The 16,700-nt window shown below is 39.3% G+C and overlaps 1 protein-coding gene across 2 annotated transcripts in view; it reads left to right on the top strand.

The window, feature by feature from the left end:
• Positions 1-16,700, top strand: part of Adamtsl1 (ADAMTS like 1) — a 367,312-nt gene that overhangs the window by 136,480 nt on the left and 214,132 nt on the right. For both annotated transcript variants that reach the window (XM_021160015.3, XM_029476026.2), the window contains exon 5: positions 7,338-7,464. In XM_021160015.3, the coding sequence (XP_021015674.2) occupies positions 7,338-7,464 (127 nt within the window). The remainder of the gene's footprint in view (positions 1-7,337; positions 7,465-16,700) is intronic.

The raw sequence follows: 16,700 nt of genomic DNA, 5'->3' as shown, positions 1-16,700 counted from the left end.
AATAATGGGTAGTGGGCCAGAGACAGGGAAGAAACGTGAGAGGTGAGGGTTGTTTTCCTACAATGCTGTGCTAAAAGATGCTTCTCCTGATCTTTCTTTCCCTCTTCAGAATTAATAGGATGGAATTTAAGTGTCATGGCTATCGTGTTGTAGGAGTTTGGGGAAAAGAGGGAAATTCTTTGAACTTTCAATATATCCTGTCTTCTGTGTCACTACTTATAAACTGAATTCATTTATTCATGTAGTACTTATTTTCTGTGTGCTGAATATTTGGGTGCTGACATTGTTCTCAGAGAGCAGCGAGTAAGATAACTGTACATGCTAGATGATAAAAAGAAATACCACATACATGTATGTTCTATTATATGAAATTAGTGCTGTGAAATAAGACAAGAGATCTAGATCAAAGGACTTGAGACTGGGGATGAGATACAATACCTCATCAACTGAGGTCTTACTGAGACAGCCGACGCTTTCTCAAGCATATACTTAAGGAGACAAGAAGACCACTATAAAAATGTCTAGAGCATTCCAGCCAGAGCCAACAACTGGGGCTGTCCTAAGAGGAGGATACATTTTGTTTCTTTGAAAAACCATGAGGAAGGTAGGTGAGTTAGAGAGAGATGGAGTCAGAAAGGAGACTAGGGGGAGTTGGTGGATGCATGGGAGGAAGATACTTTATAACTGAGTGGCAAGCTCTGAGGACAGAGTACCATGTATAGGGAGGATTCTTCTGGGAAAATTCTGTCTTCAGCAAAAGGAGTGAATATTTTCACATAAATGTACATTATCTAGTTACATATTAGAATGTGGGAGAGCTGAACCTTACCATAACCAGTCTAATCGCCTATCGGCATCTCCTGCTAGTGTGTGTGTGTGTGTGTGTGTGTGTGTGTACTGGATCCTAGCTACCTCAGAGCTACAGAGAAGTGTTGCTTTGTACAACAAAGTGTGACGGACAGAACCATGAGCATCCTCCTTCCTCCTGTCTCAAACACCCAAGACATGCTATGTCATAGCCTAGAAGGACTGCCGTCCAGTAATATTTGTTGCTCTTCCTGTACTTTAGCTGTGACAATACCATGTCCTAGGAGTGTGTTCTCAGGCAAGTACTTTTTAACCTTTCAGAAGGAACTAAGAATTTTTTTTTTAATAAGATCATCATGAGTTTAGTTATTTTTCAGGGTTACTAAAGGAATGAAGTAAGAAGACATAATTACCTAAGTATGGGGAATGTCTGGCAAATGGTAGTTCATTTTACCCCAGCCTTTCTCTTTGTCTGTGCCCTTTTGATCTTCATTTTAGTCTTCATGAACTTACTTCTTTTCTGCTCTCGCCTGTTTCTAGAGAATGGTCAGATTCATCCTGTTCACCCTTGATGAGGACTGTGCCTACAGTCAATCAGATATCTCCATATTACCGCATCAGCCAGTATAATGCCTAGGTTCACTAGTTATTGTTTAATGTGGGCATAATCAACAGCTTCATGTGCCACTTCTCCCAAGGATTATTTACACGATAAACAAAGGCCTAAGCAAGGGTTTTTAATTCAAAAGTATCCTGTATCATTTCATCTTCCTATGCGGACTCCGTGTTTTGGAAGTTTCTATCTACTCATAACACTACATGTATTAGGTAATACTTTTTTTCTCCAATTTCATGACTTAAAGATCAGAATTTGCAATTAATAAATACATACAGCCAAGATCAGCATTCTGTGTGTTTGTATAATTGAGGTGGCTGGTGTCTTGGTTACCTTATATCGTTTGATTACAGATAAGCTTATTTCCATTAAGGTTTTGAAAATAGTAAACTTAGCTCACAGGCCACTGTGGGTGCCTTTGTGAATTACGGGGACCCTTGCTTTCTCATACTGGAAACTTTAGTTAGAACCCTCCCCCACCACACACACACACACACACACACATGCTCATAAAAATAACCATAAAATCATAAAAGAACATTTAGTGCCCATAGTAAACTGTAAGACAGGGAGTGTGTATGTGTACATGATGTGTGTATGTGTATACATGTTGCTCTTGTTTCTTGTTTTTGTTGTTGCCGCTGCTGCTGCTGTTGCTGTTGGTGGGGCACAGGTTTAGATTGGGGGTAACACCTGATTCATTTTCCATATGTGCTTCCAAGTCACACATCACACATGAAACCATCCCTTCATTCCTTCATCCCTTCATCCCTTCACCCCTGTGCCTGGATTTTGCTCTGGTCATGGTGATCCACATGAGAATTTTCAACCTAGTCATTATCATTGCCACATAAATATTTTACTGTATACCTCTGTGTGCTTCATGGCATTCCACAAGACAGAATCTTGAGGTTGTTACTTTCCAGCTATTTGATCATGGGGAAGTTATCTTCTCAACCTCAGTGTTATAATCTGTACTCGAAACCATTTAAATATAAAAAGAAATAATACTTGTGGAAAAATAATACTTGTGGAGAATTGTCTGAAAGAGAGTCAGCCAGTTCATTTCGCTGGCTCTGGAGTGGTAAATTGGTTTAGTCTTCTCATATAACAACCATAGTCTATTGGATTTGGTTCCTAGAGCATAATGGCTTTAAGCATCCAGGGCCACGTAAAAACTCAGTGGCAAAGAATGCTGCAGTTGCTTCGCATGTCTGCTATGGGTCTGGGCGGGGAGAGTAGCTGCATATGGGCCATATTTTTGCCTAGCCCCAAGGGTCCCGGTGTTCACCCTGGGATCAGGGCAGACAGTTCCAGCGCTTTGTACTGAGATGATTTGTTTATGTTTCTTAAAATGCCTTGTATCCAATATGCTCTAACCGTTATGCTTCATTAGAGGTCCTTGGGAAAATATGCATCTGGCATTTGGGTCCTTTGAGGTTTTCCTGTACCCGTATTTTTTTTTAATCCATTCATTATACAGACACGAGTTATGTCTACTACAAGGAACACATCACCTATACATTTTGAAACAATCCAATACGTTTCTTCTTTTTCACAGTTGCTCTCCTTTCTTCTATTCTGAAAAGTTCAAATACAGGCACAGCACATAATCCCACTTAGCATGCAGCAAAGCTACGCATGCTCATGGTACGCAATACATATAGCTTCCTCGTGTCTGGACTTACTCTTCCTAACCTTGGTTTTTCTTTTGGCTTTGTTGACCCATTTAAAAGGTTTTTTTTTTTTCATTATATTACATCAGAAATATGTGCTACATCTTATTGTAAAGATCTTAATCTTTGAAGAATCTGATTGGATGTTCTATACCTCCCCTACTTCTAAGCATAATTAGGAGATGAGGTGTAATATCTGTAAGAGCATACTGTCTCCCATACAATTTTGTCTAGATTAAATAATTCAGAGGTACTCAGATCAGATTTGCAGTTTAGTTTTCCATATTTGTCTTTCCCAGTGCTGAAAATAGAAGGATTTAACAGTATCTTACCTCATGGGTTGGATCACGAAAAGCTTGACATCATTGGCTCAGTATTTGATGTTTGCAGTTGAGGTCTTTATGGGAAACCATTTGAAACAGGGCCAGCATGAACCATCTAAGATCATGTATCTAGGGTATAGCATCTGCTTATGGATTACATTTATTCATGTTATAAAAATGATTAGTTTGTTGAATTGGTTTTCTTCTGTGACTTCTAGTCAAGATGTTTTTATATATTACGGCATCTAGAGAATTCCAGTCTTGTGTTCCACCTATTCTGTTGCTATCAGCTGTGGAAAGTGAAGGAAGAAAGACCTTTCAGCATGCACTGAAGGCCTGCTGCCTAAAATCTGCAAAATGTGTTGAAAGTCAGTGAGCCAACCGGGATTGCCGACTGTGGTAGCAGTATTTGTTTAAGGAGCCCTTTCCCTACTGACTTTAGCAAGTCTTGATAAGAGAAGGAACATCGGCAATGTAATATTCATATTTTCTAGTCATAAAGAAAGAAAAGGGCTGTATGTTTGCGCACACAAAACATCATGTGTCTAAAATGTAAGAGCCAAACAAGGTTGTCTATTATTGCATATAAACATCCAAAAGACTGTTATTAATACTAGTCAGTTTCGCCAGTTTCGTCAGTTTCGGTGGTGTTGGTGCATGCCTTTAATCCCAGCATTTGGGAGGCAGAGGTAGGTGGATTTCTGATTTTGAGGCCAGCAAAGTGAGTTCCAGGACAGCCAGGGCTATTCAGAGAAACCCTGTCTCAAAAAGAAAAAAAAAAAAAAACTAGTAAGTCTCAGGGAATTATTGGTGCTATTTTGCTTGTCTGTACATTGTTTTTAGGATATATTGTACTTCATAGCACTTGAAATAAGCATTTGGCAAACTTCGCTATACTGTGAAATCATTTTGATGGCATGAGGCTAGACCCCTGCTCCAACTGATATTTAGTAGCAGAATATGAAGCTACATCTGACCAAAATATTCAGTTAGATTTCCATCCTTTTCCAGAAGATTCTCTGCAGCTGCCAAAAGAGTGAGTGGACATTATCTCACTTCAGTGTCTTGTCCAGAATGGGGTGGATCTGGGAACTCTGTGACCTGAACATAGCCTTCCATGATGTTTGATTAATAATGAGTGTAGGTACACTTGGGAAATAGTCTCTAATAAGTTGTCCTTTACAGTAATTCCTGTTTGTGTGTCAGGACAGGGGTTTAAATGTGGCCTCTCATCATTTGGGACATGCTTTTTTATTTGTACACACAGATGCATACACACAAGTACAACCCCACACACTCACCCCTTGTGGAGTGGGCTTTAAGTCCAAGCAGAAAGTAGTTGATTACTCCCATAACGCCCATGCCGCTATGGTGCCAGTGTGGTTACTGCCTGAGTGGTTATTGTTATAGCTTGCAGTTTCCACATCTGGGTAAGATCCTCTCCCAGTAGCATACATAGAATCTTCCAGCACTATGAAAGCTAGGCAATGGGAATGATACTTCCAGGTCAGTACCAACTTAATTTATCCATGTTTTATGACTCAGACATGTGGTGTCTTCAGCCACAGGATCTTTATCATTATGTTTCATAGGCTAGGCAAGAACAATGGTGATGGGCTGTAATGACTGAAGTGGGTATTGTGGGACCACACTAACGACTCATAGATAAGTAACATTGACCCTGGGCTTTTTATTTGATAATCTATGGTATCTGGGAAGTTTGTTTTCTAGATAGGGGGAAAACCACAGATCTCAAATTATCTACAGCCTGGTGTTCAGGCAAGTATGTTCACTGACCAAGCTTCATGTCAGTTCTGTAACCATCTGAGTTAGGGGTGTGGAAAAGAAATTCCAAACTAATAGTGGCTTAAACTAACAGAAATATGTTCTCTTGCAAAAAGGAAAATAAACTAAGATATAATCAGTCCCAGTGTGGTACAGGGACTAGGTTCTTTCCTCTGTGCTGGTCCATCCTTAGCATGGTCTTTTAATTCTCTAGGTTGTCTCGTTTTTATGATAGGAGCTATCAGGAGGAAGGCAGATAGAGCTTACGAGAGGGTACTAGATACAGGGTACTTAAGAGGGTACTTAAGCTATGTCAGATTCTTTACTCTTCCCAGGACACATTATATTGCCATTTATATTTCAACAGTTACAATTTAGATATATGACCAAGGAGAAATGCCTTCTTTTAACTCAAAATATTACCACCTCAAGAGCCTGTGTTATAGAGAAAAATATCAGACATTTATACCAGGTACAAACCCATAGTCTACTATCTATAAAGAAAAGGCTGAGAATGCATAGAACTATAGAGAAGTTAACTCTAGATTCTGGAAACATCTTTCTTTGCACAAAGGATTCTTAATTTAGAATTTGAAGGGTCAGTAGAAATCCTCCAAGTAATGAATTGATCAAGAACGTTCCATATAGAAAGTATAAAATGCTCAAAGGAACAGAAAGTTCTAGCATCATACTTAACAATTCAGTCCATTTCTACATTCCTGGTTGCTTTCTTTTCTGTTAATAATAGATCTGAAGGTAAGAATTTAAATTCTAATTAATCCTAATAGTTATTCATAATCAACAGATTAAGACATGTCAGGAATGATTACGCTGATAGAATTGCAAACAATTTTCTACTTGGACCAAACTAAGAACATTTCATTTGATGATAAAATATTCCACATTTTAAAAATAATTGAGTTAGAATATTTTGGCATTTTCAAAGGGAATTGATACAAAGGAAGAGAAACGTAAAAATAAAGCAATTGTGTCAGAGAGCTATTTGTGTTTAAGCATTGAAATGAAGCAACACTTAGAATTGACTTGGTTCGTATCCTAGGGTCTACAAACCCACCCGGAGAGCACGAAGTCAGGCTCTGGCCAAGTTCCTCAGAAGGAATGTCACCTCTTATTTAGCAATCCCTAGTATGATTGTTTTTTTGGATCTAAGAAAGCTAAATTGTTCTTTTCTAAGCATGGTTTTGGAGTCATAAGAAGTCTTTAGGATTATGGAGGGTTTTTTTATAATTATCTCCCACTGTTCCATTAAAGACATGAGAATCCATTAAGAATTTTCCAGAGAAACTTAAATCTTTTAAGAAACCTGAAAATTCTATAATTTAAGAAGGGAATCCAGTTAGGTTTGAGATGCTCAAGAGCACAAATTCTAATGCCCACTGCCCATCTTGTCTGCCCTTCTCTATAGGCGAAAATCCTATGACGTTAAACATGTCTTTCTTCACTGAGCAACAGAGCCCTGAATTCATGACCCTTGAGTGGTGTGACTTAGTCGCCATGTATTCCCGTGAATCAGTTGCACTAAAGAATCTAGTTTTGAGACCATTTCCACCTACATCTAGGTTTTCTTCTTTCTAATTAGCTAGTGTCTAATGTAGTACTTTTAAAGAATATGGTATAAACATAGGCACATATATCCCTTCAGCAATGTGTATCCGTTGGCCACATGTACCCCTGCAGCCGTGAGTACGCCTGCAGCCAGGTGTACCCCTGCAGCCGTGTGTACCCCTGCAGCCAGGTGTACCCCTGCAGCCACGTGTACCCCTGTAGTGCTAACTCTGTCTCTCCATCTCTTTTTAAGCTGAGAAGATTCTTCTTAGTCAGAGCCTCTCTGACTTCTCTCACCAAAGTGTTGTATGCTCTCAAGAGTACTATTGTATAACTATATTTGTGGGGTTTCTCACATATTTTGCCCTTAGCCTGTTTCAAATTCTGTTTAACGCTGTCCCTTTGAAATGAGGTACATCTTATGTCTCTCAGAGATGAGGGTGTGTGCATCATTCATCCTATGTCTCTCATAGATGATGGGTGTGGACATCACTTGGTAGCCATTGGCCTTACCCCTGCGTTGAAAGGTGCCTCACTGAATTATCGATTTCTCTTTCCCATTAGATTGTTGGCTGTGATCACCAGCTGGGGAGCACTGTCAAAGAGGATAACTGTGGAGTGTGCAACGGAGATGGCTCAACGTGCCGGCTGGTCCGAGGGCAGTATAAATCTCAGCTCTCTGCAAGTAAATGTAAGACATGACAGATGTGGGTCGTCTTGTGCTTGTTGATTTGTTCCTTAACACTTACCTCGCTGCGTCTCCCCCCTGCAACTGCTGAATAAAACATCTAGAGAAGAATCTGAAAATGGGAGTAAATGTGTTCCTGCTTTGTGGATTCATGTGGGACAAATCAGATCACCAGTTGTAACCTGAAGGAGAAACTTTTTTCTTCTGAGGCACAATAAGAAAAAAAAAACTAGATATGTATCTAAAGACATATTGTAGCTTTTCTACTCAACAGAGGTGCAGACTGCATCCTAGCTTCTGTCCGATATGTAATCTGAGATGCCTGGTAAAATTATCACAGAGAGAGTAAGAAAATCAGCTCAAATTCACCCCTACTACTGCAGAATCACATGGCCCTCATGGTGGCCTGCTTGCAGTCAGTGCTGACAATAGGTTCTTTCAGAATTGACATTAGGCCAACGTTTTGTGAAGTCATTTAATGATGTTTGAGTCCTGATCTCCCTAGATCAATAAACAAGTTTTCCTATATATGAATGTGCCTTGAATTCCACACTAGTAACTCATGTAGTCTTTATAGAAACCTAGTTAGTAAGGTAGTCTTTCTCGGGTCACATAAAGAGCTAATATTTGAGACCAGAGTCTGATCCCAGTACCTAAACACTTAGAATAATTCATATGCAACTTCAAGGTTTTAGATGGCATGGCATTTATGCCTTCTGTTCTTGCAAGACTCAACTAGGAAGGTATCCTTGGCCTTCTGAGTAGATCCAGCCATGTGCTTTATAACTATTCAACTCCAGAGTTAGTAACAAGCATGATGGGACGGTAGAGGGATGGATAAGGACCAAGGATACCTTTCTAGTTGAGTCTTGCAAGAGCAGAAGGCATAAATGCCATGTCATCTAAAACCATGAAGTTGCATGTGAATTATTCAAATAGTTTCCTCTATGAAGACCACTGCACAGAAAGAAGCATGGCCCTTTTACTCAAGGGCATGGAATTTGAGAGCCATTTTGACTCTGGCCTAATGTTTTCATTATCTACCACCCTTCAGTATGTCATTTCCCAATATCTACTTTCATATGTCTACCCCAGCCTGGGAATGAGAATAAATTTTTGAATGTCGTTTTGTTCTCTGCACTTGTAGACTAGTTAGAGGAAAACAATTGATGTGTGGCAGATGTATGGCTGTAAACAGGCCTGTGGGTCAAGAGGAGAGCAGATGAAGCTGCTTGGGGCAGCACTGGAGCACTAGTCTGTGAAGGCCTGAAAAGGAACCTCACCAAAGGGGAGGGACAATTGGGAAAAGAGGCAGGAAGAGTGGCCAGGGACAGTTGAGCATGTGAAGAATTAGAAATGCCTACGTAGGATACTCACCACATTTTCACTGCTCTAGAGGCATGGGAAAATGATATTCTCTTAAAAAGTAAAACTTCTAAAATGTCTGGCAGCTAAAATGAAGGATGGGATGACTTGGACATTGATATAGCACATCCAGAAAAAAGTTTTCTTCGCTCATGTATGTTGCTCACATATGCTCATAGCTTCTTTTATATGATGAATAACTAAGAAAGTCAGAAGATGGAAACCAGAGCTAGATAGAGAGGCAAAATTCTTTTTTAAGTCTCTGAAATTCAGGTTGGATACATTTATTTTTTATTTTAAAAATGCATTTAAAAGGTCACTCTTAATGGAATTCTCTGAGGAATGCTGAAGAATTAAAATCTTTCTAATTATCTGTTACATAATTCAATCGGTGCCCATTATTCAGGAATGTAGGACTTGCCAGTAAGCACAAAATTAGACATATGTGCTACAACTATGCTCTGGTTACTGTGAAAGTCTGTTTTAATAGGGAGTCTTCCTTTCCCATCAGGCTTCCAGCTTCCTGATCGCACAGTAGAACCAGAACAGTATTCCTGTAGGTATTCCTCTTTCCCTGCTATTGGGGGCAGTTACACAGACACACAGACACACACACACACACAGACACACACACACACACACACACACACACACACACACACACACACACACACACTGCTACCAGGCCCTGAGTCACTGCCAAAAAGGGAAAAAACAAAACTCTAAAAGAACAAACTGAGGTAGCTTGGGAGCCAGTATGTCATCCCAAGTTCTGCAAATACATACTTCAGTGGAAGGGACTCCATTCAAGGCCAAGAGCAGGTAAATTATATAATACACAACCTGATGACTGTACATAATGACAAAATGCAATTGATTCGTTTACCTTAGCCCCGATGATGCCTCCTGACAAAATGATTTATATCAATAAAGCACAGCCTGTGCATGCCCCTCGCCACAATCCATAGCAGATGCTGAACGAGTCCATCCCAGAAGAGTCTCCAACCCTGTATTTACAGACTTCAAGGCGGCCCACAAGCAAGGGTGATTAGCTGCTCAACAGGCAGTATGCTGGCCAGGTGAGCATGCTCCACCCCTGAGGCTCAGGAGGAGTGCTGCCAGGTCTCTCCCCACATCTTGCCAAAAGGAACCATAAGCCAGCCACATGCTCACTTCCAACTCCTAGCGCTCGGGTTCCCCACACTGAACTCATTTTCTTTCTAAATTTATATCCAAGTTTTGTTTTTTTTTCTTATGTTATCAAAACTCATGGGAACAAAGGCAAAACAGAAGAGTGGAGAAAGACTATTGCAGAAAGTGCCAGAACAAAAAAAGAAAAAGAGGAGTAACTTATCAAATGAGCTGCTAAATGAGAAGGAGCCGCCATAATTGCCCATTCCTGTTGCATGGGAAGACTCCAGTGATAATGGTCAATCCTCCCCCTCCTACTCACTTCTTGACTTCCTTAGACCAATGAGAAAAAAAAATAATCAGCTAACTATACTTTGTTTTTGTTTCTTAAAATGCAAAGACTCATTTTGAAATGTAAAGGCTTACAAGTCTTATTGACAAGTGTGGTAATATGTGTCTTCTTGGACCCTTAGACCCAGATACAGCCAGTCTGCTATAAATTGGCATCTGGTCTGCAGAACTTTCTAATGCAACTATAGGCTTTGAAACCACAAGGACTTCCATAAGCACTTTCGCCACACTCCTTGAGTGGCAAGGGTCAGATAAGCTAATTTAGATCAAGATAAAATGAAGCTCCTAATTCAAAGCTGTGCCTCTCTGGCTGTGCCCCGTGCTGATTTATAATGCCTGTGGATTAGTGTATTCCTGGACCTTCATTCTGGCTCAAAACATTTGAGGTGAAGTATGTTTATAACAAAACACGGGGCCTTCTGAGTATAAAATACAGAAGAAACTTAAAAAGAGAAGTGGTAACAAACTCTGCTCTATGCTGTACTCACAATCCCCTCAAAGATGCCTATCCACCTACTCAGCAGCAGGCATTTATAAGACCCTGGCCACACACTGAGAAATGGTTCCCAGTGCTGGGAACACAGCAAAGGACAAAACAGAAAAACAACTGTTCCTCCAAGGGACCCTCAGACAGATAAACAAATAAGATGCATATGTTCCATTGGGTCATTTGGTGCCACTTGGAGAGACAGGAGAAGTTAATCAGGGAAGGAGAAGGACATAGGATGTGGGTGAGCTGCCAGCCAGGGTCGGAGATGAGTCACAGTTTTTAATAGGTTGGTAAGAAAAGGGCTTACTGATAAGAAACTTGGTACTTGATAGAGGTGAAGGAAGTCACGATACAAAAGTCAAAAATACCTGGCTCATGACAGGGAAGAGAGTTTCAAGGCTGAAAGAAAGGCAGATTCAATGATTTTTAAGTATGCACATTTGTAACAATAAGAAGTTTCAAAAAGCCCAGAGAAATGTTGAAGGCCCGAAGGCAGTGAGGTGAAGAATCTCATGGGCATGTGGAGCGTTAAAGGAGTTTGGATCTTAGTCTGAATGAAATAAGGAGTCACAGAGGACTTGGAGCACAACAGCTTGATTTGGATTAAAGGGTCCCTCTGCATTTGGGAGCAGAGCACTGGTTGTGATGATTATGGAAGTAGGAGATATAGTCTGGAGACCACTGCAGGAAGGTCAGCCAAGGGAGATAATGCTTGGGCAGTAGCTGTGAATAGCACAGGAAAGGTCCAGCTCTAGGTGGGCTGTCTTTCTAAGGCTCTGGGACACCCTTGATGGAGAGATGTTCCATGATTTCATGTGTCACAGAAAGAATGGAGCTGTCGTTTAAACTAGGAATAGGACACAATACCTTTCTGATGACTCTGGGTTTTTACTTCATACTGTTTTACATTTAGACATATTTAATCATAATAATACTTTTAGATACATGAAAAAGATAAAACACAACAGAAGTAAATTGATAAGTAAAACTAAAACAAAACCTTTTCTCGGAATTATGATCTTTTTACATTTCTTTCGAAACTTCTAAAAATTTCTGAGAATTTCATGCATGAGCATTGTATTTGTAATATTTCCAGTCCACCAACTGTCCTCTTGAACTCCTCCCATTCCAAATATATGACTTCTTCTTCGTTAATTATTACTGCTTTACACACACACACACACAATCTGCTGAATCTACTTGCCTCTACATCAATATGCCTCATTGGCCTTTATTGTGGTCGTTCTGAGGTAAGTCTCAAAACAAGGTAATGCGATCCTTAGAGCTTTTAATAATTCTTCATTTAAAAGTAATTTTGGCTCTCCCATCTGGTTCTTTGCCTTTCCATGTAAATGTTATAGTCTTCTTGTTCATACCTATGGAAGTTCTCCCCAGGACTTTCCTATTTACATAGCATTTACCAAACTTAAAGGGCTAGTAAGTGAATTTAACTAGAGAGCAAAATACACGGCAGAGGCAGACAAACACCACATAACCAGTCACAGTTGCATAAACTCCAATACGTAACTAGAGAGGTAAATTTAAAAACAAACAAACAAACAAACAAACAAAAAACCTAGTACCATTTGTAATTGGTGAAAAGTACAAAGGACTAACTCTCAAAGCCAGAGGCTCTGTGTAGTGAGAGCTAGTAAGGACTGATGAAGACATTAAGGAAGACCTGATTAGCAAAGAGGCACAAGGTCCTGACAGGTCAAATGACTTAATATGCTAAAGTTGGCAAGGACTCTGCTCTACGAAAACAATCCGAGGAACTCACTTACTTCTACTCAGAGTCCTGGGGAGAACTTCCATAGGTATGAACAAGAAGGCTATAACATTTACATGGAAAGGCAGAGAACCAGATGGGAGAGCCAAAATTACAATTTGGTATTTGCTATGTAAATAATCATCTTGTTTACAGATAGAGATTATTTTTCTTCTTCAGTTTCAATTTGTGAGCCAAATTTTTAGGATCCTTCTTTAAGCCAGGGCATCTATCTGATCCAGGGATTAGGAAATGAGTGGCATCCATCCTTCTTACTCCATTCTTAAGGAGAAAGCAGTTCATTTCTCACCACGGAATATGATATTAGCTGAAGGCTTTTTACAAGGGCTCTTCCTTAGACTAAGTTCAGGCTAACTCTCTCTCTCTCCTCTCTCTCTCTCTGTCTGTCTCTCTGTGAGAGAAAGAGACAGAGAGAGAGAGAAGAGAGAGAAACAGAGAAAGAGACAGAGACAGAAAGAGACAGAGAGAAAGACAAAGAGACAGTCAGAGAGAGAGAGTCTTCTAAGAGTTATTATCATGAATGGATATCAAATTTGATCAAATTCCCCTTATGTCTCACTTAATATGATCATGTAGCTTTTCTTGGCCTTGTTAACAGGGTGGGACAAACTAATCCAAAGATAAACTTTACTTAGTCATAGCCATTCTTAGATTGCTAATGGATTTACCAACAATTTGTTGAGAGAGTTTACATCTATTATATGAAACACAGTCGTCTGTATTGGTGGATGAGGTACTGTCTATGATTGGTTCAGAGTTCCTTCTAATACTGACCTTATAAAATGAGTTTGAAAATGTTCCCTTATATGTTATTTTCTGGAAAAATAATACATACAATTGATATTTATTATTAATATTTATTGTTTCTGCTTTAAATGCATGGTAGCATTCACCAGTGAAATCTTGTGGGCCTAAAGACTTTTTTCGGTACTTAACTTTCTGAACATATGGAATACAGTTATAGTGACTATTTTAATGTCCATTCTGTGTTTTGATTGATGGATTTTTCACTTCAGTTGGGCTATATTTTTGGGTTCTTTACATGTCTGGTAATTTTTGACTGGATGCCAGTCATTGCAGATTTTACTTTGTTGGGTATGAGATATTTTTGTATTCCTATAAATATGCTTAAGCTTTGTTCTGGGAGCAGTTAAGTTACTTGAACTCAGTGTGATCCTTTCGAGTCTTACAATTTGGTAGGTGGGAGCAAAGCTATGCTTGGCCTAGAGTTAATTGTACCCTTCTACAAGGCAAGACCCTTCTGAATAGTCAGTGTTCCATGAATTATGATGCCTTCAATTCTGGCTGGAGGGATAAGACATTCTTTTCAGCCCAGTGTGACTACTACAATCTAATCATAATTCTTTGTGTTGTCCTTTACCCAAGCTAAGACAGTATCCTTACTTTGATACCTATGTTTCAAGACCACCTTAGATCTCTCTCCTATCTCTCTCTCTCTCTCTCTCTCTCTCTCTCTCTCTCTCTCTCTCTCTCCCTCACTCTCTCGCTTGCTCGCTCTCTCACTCTCACTCTCTTCTTTCTGGTAGGTTTTTTTTTTTCTTCAAGAAATTCTAACTGCTTCCACTCCTTGGTCTCTCGGGTTTGTTTCCTCACACTCACAAAGCCACAGCCAGGAAACCCATTCAAGAAAATAAGACAATGAAATACTAGGCTATTTTGCTTCCTGACTATTAGGAATCATTGCCCTTCTCTACTCGAGGTCCAATGTCTTGGTTTTGTAAAATTTTATCTGATTTATTTTGGTGATTTCAGACATGATATCAAAACTGCTCCCTAATTCCTCTTGGCTGAAAGTAAACATCTTGGTACTGGGTTCTTCTTTCATTCTTGCAAATATGTATAAAATAGCTTTGACTCCCTTATATGTTGTTGCATGGGCCTTCCAAATCTCATTACTTGACAGTCTCTGAAGTTATTTCCCAGGGATTAATGAATGTTTTCTACTATTGTGTAATTTTCTTTAATGTTCATTTTATAAGTATGCCATCTAGTTTTTTTAATATAATATTTTGTATTTTTGAGAATTTTATATAGTCATACAATGCAATTATGATGTTAGTGTCTATACAGCTAAAGAGGGATGAAGTAGGATTACTGTCTACATAACAAAACTTAAGACACTATTGTGCAATATATCCTAATATAAAATATGAGTGTGTTCCTCTTAGAATCAATGAAATAGAATATTTTGACAATAGAGCTTATTTTGATTAAATGCAATTTTGGAGAGCACTACAGTGTTTGGCCTAGACTCCTAAAAAGATAACATTCTCAAGCTGATAATGGAGAGAGCATTGTTTGGCCTGCCCAGCATATATCTTTCATTATGCAATCACTGATAAACTTGGGTGGGATGGATGGTTGAAAAGCTTAAATCTCTCCTCTTTTATTGGATATGTTTTCAGAGCACTAAAATTGATATGAAGCTTTAAGATACACCTTAAAAATCTTCTCAATATTGGCAGACTTTTGGTGTTAACACCAATCATGGGTTCGTTTTTTAAAATAAGATTAAGTATTATCCCCAGGGAAGGTTACTTCAAAATGCAGATCGAAAACTTAGAAAGACTCAGATATCCTAATAAGAAACCTGTATTTTCAAAGTCTTAGCTTTCTCGGTTTTCTTTGATTCATCAAGTCAGGGCACTGATCATGTAAAACTTCATCCAAAATATTCTATATAGAAAAGTGAAGAAAGCATCTGCCACACAATCAAATGTTCAAAGAAATCTTTGAAGTGCATTCCTTGGTAACAATTTGCTTATGAAATGTCAGTTACAACCCAGGTATGTGAAATGACAGAATTCATGATTCCCATGAAGAGCTTGTCCATTTAGCACAGAAATATGTTATCTAATCTCTCTTAAAATGTTGATTAGTAACCTAGAAGTATGCTCCAAAGACTGGCCTCACGGTCCTGTCAACAAGGCCAGACTAGATTAGGACAGATGCAGTGGATCATGAAACAGTGTGTCATTGTAGCAGAGGACATTCAGAGGAACATGTGGCATGGTGGGAGATGTGGCCACCTTCCCCACCAAACCACATTAATTACACTAGTCGCTGAAAGCAGGTATCGTAATGCCCCATACTTGGAACCTCTTAAACACCTCTGTGTATAACAGTGATGCCCACTAAAAGAATCCTCCTACCCACCCTTAACCAATGAGAATTTATTGTTAAATGCAACAATGTTTTCTACCTCAAAGAATAGCTTCTATCAGCATGAAGAAAGGAAATTTAACTTTTCCCATTCTTTTTATATCTTAGTAGTTGAGAAATTCATGCATGAGTAAAACTGTATTCATATCATTTCACCCTTTCCTTTCCCACCTTCAACTCCTCCCATGTTCTTCCCAGTATCCCTTCTCAAATCCAATGACCTCTTCTTCTATAGTTGTTATAGAATTATTATAGATATGTGTACAGCCAGCCTACTGAGTCCTATTAGCATTGCCTGTATAGACTTGTGTTTAGGGCTGACCACTTGGGATTGTCACATCAGGAGCCCATTTCCCACATTACAGTCTAACATACATCAGATGGTATTAAAATTTTTACAATATGCATGTTAGATACACCCTGAGTTAAATAGGATGAAATGTTTTCTTTGACTCAGCATAGCTAAGGAACTAATGGAAACTAATGAAAGGGCTTTGAGAATTTCCATGAATAAGTTATAGTCATTAGGATTTCCTATTTTTCCCTAAGGACTTTTTTTTTCAGGAATCATACATAGTGGTTTGAGTAAAAATGCCCCCCCATAGGTCCATAGGGGCGGTACTATTGATGGGTATGGCCTTGTTGGAGTAGGTGTGGCTTTGTTGAAGGAGGTTTGTCACTAAGGGGTATACTTTGTTAAGCCAGGCTCAGTGACTCACTCTGCCTTCCTGTTGCTTGTGGATCCAGATGTAGAACGCTCAGCTACTTCTCCAGCACCATGTCGGCCTGCACGCTACCATGTGTCCTACCTGATAATTACTAAATCTCTGAACTATAAGCCAGCCTCAGTTAAATGTCTTCCTTTATAAGAGTTGCTGTGGTCATGGTGTCTCTTCACAGCAATAGAAATCTTTGAGGCTAAATCATTTA

Source organism: Mus caroli, unplaced genomic scaffold (assembly GCF_978045245.1).
Source record: "Mus caroli unplaced genomic scaffold, Mus_caroli_1 scaffold_6, whole genome shotgun sequence".
NCBI lineage: Eukaryota > Metazoa > Chordata > Mammalia > Rodentia > Muridae > Mus > Mus caroli.
The sequence above is the reverse complement of the archived record's forward strand: the minus strand, read 5'-3'. Positions and strand labels throughout refer to the sequence as shown.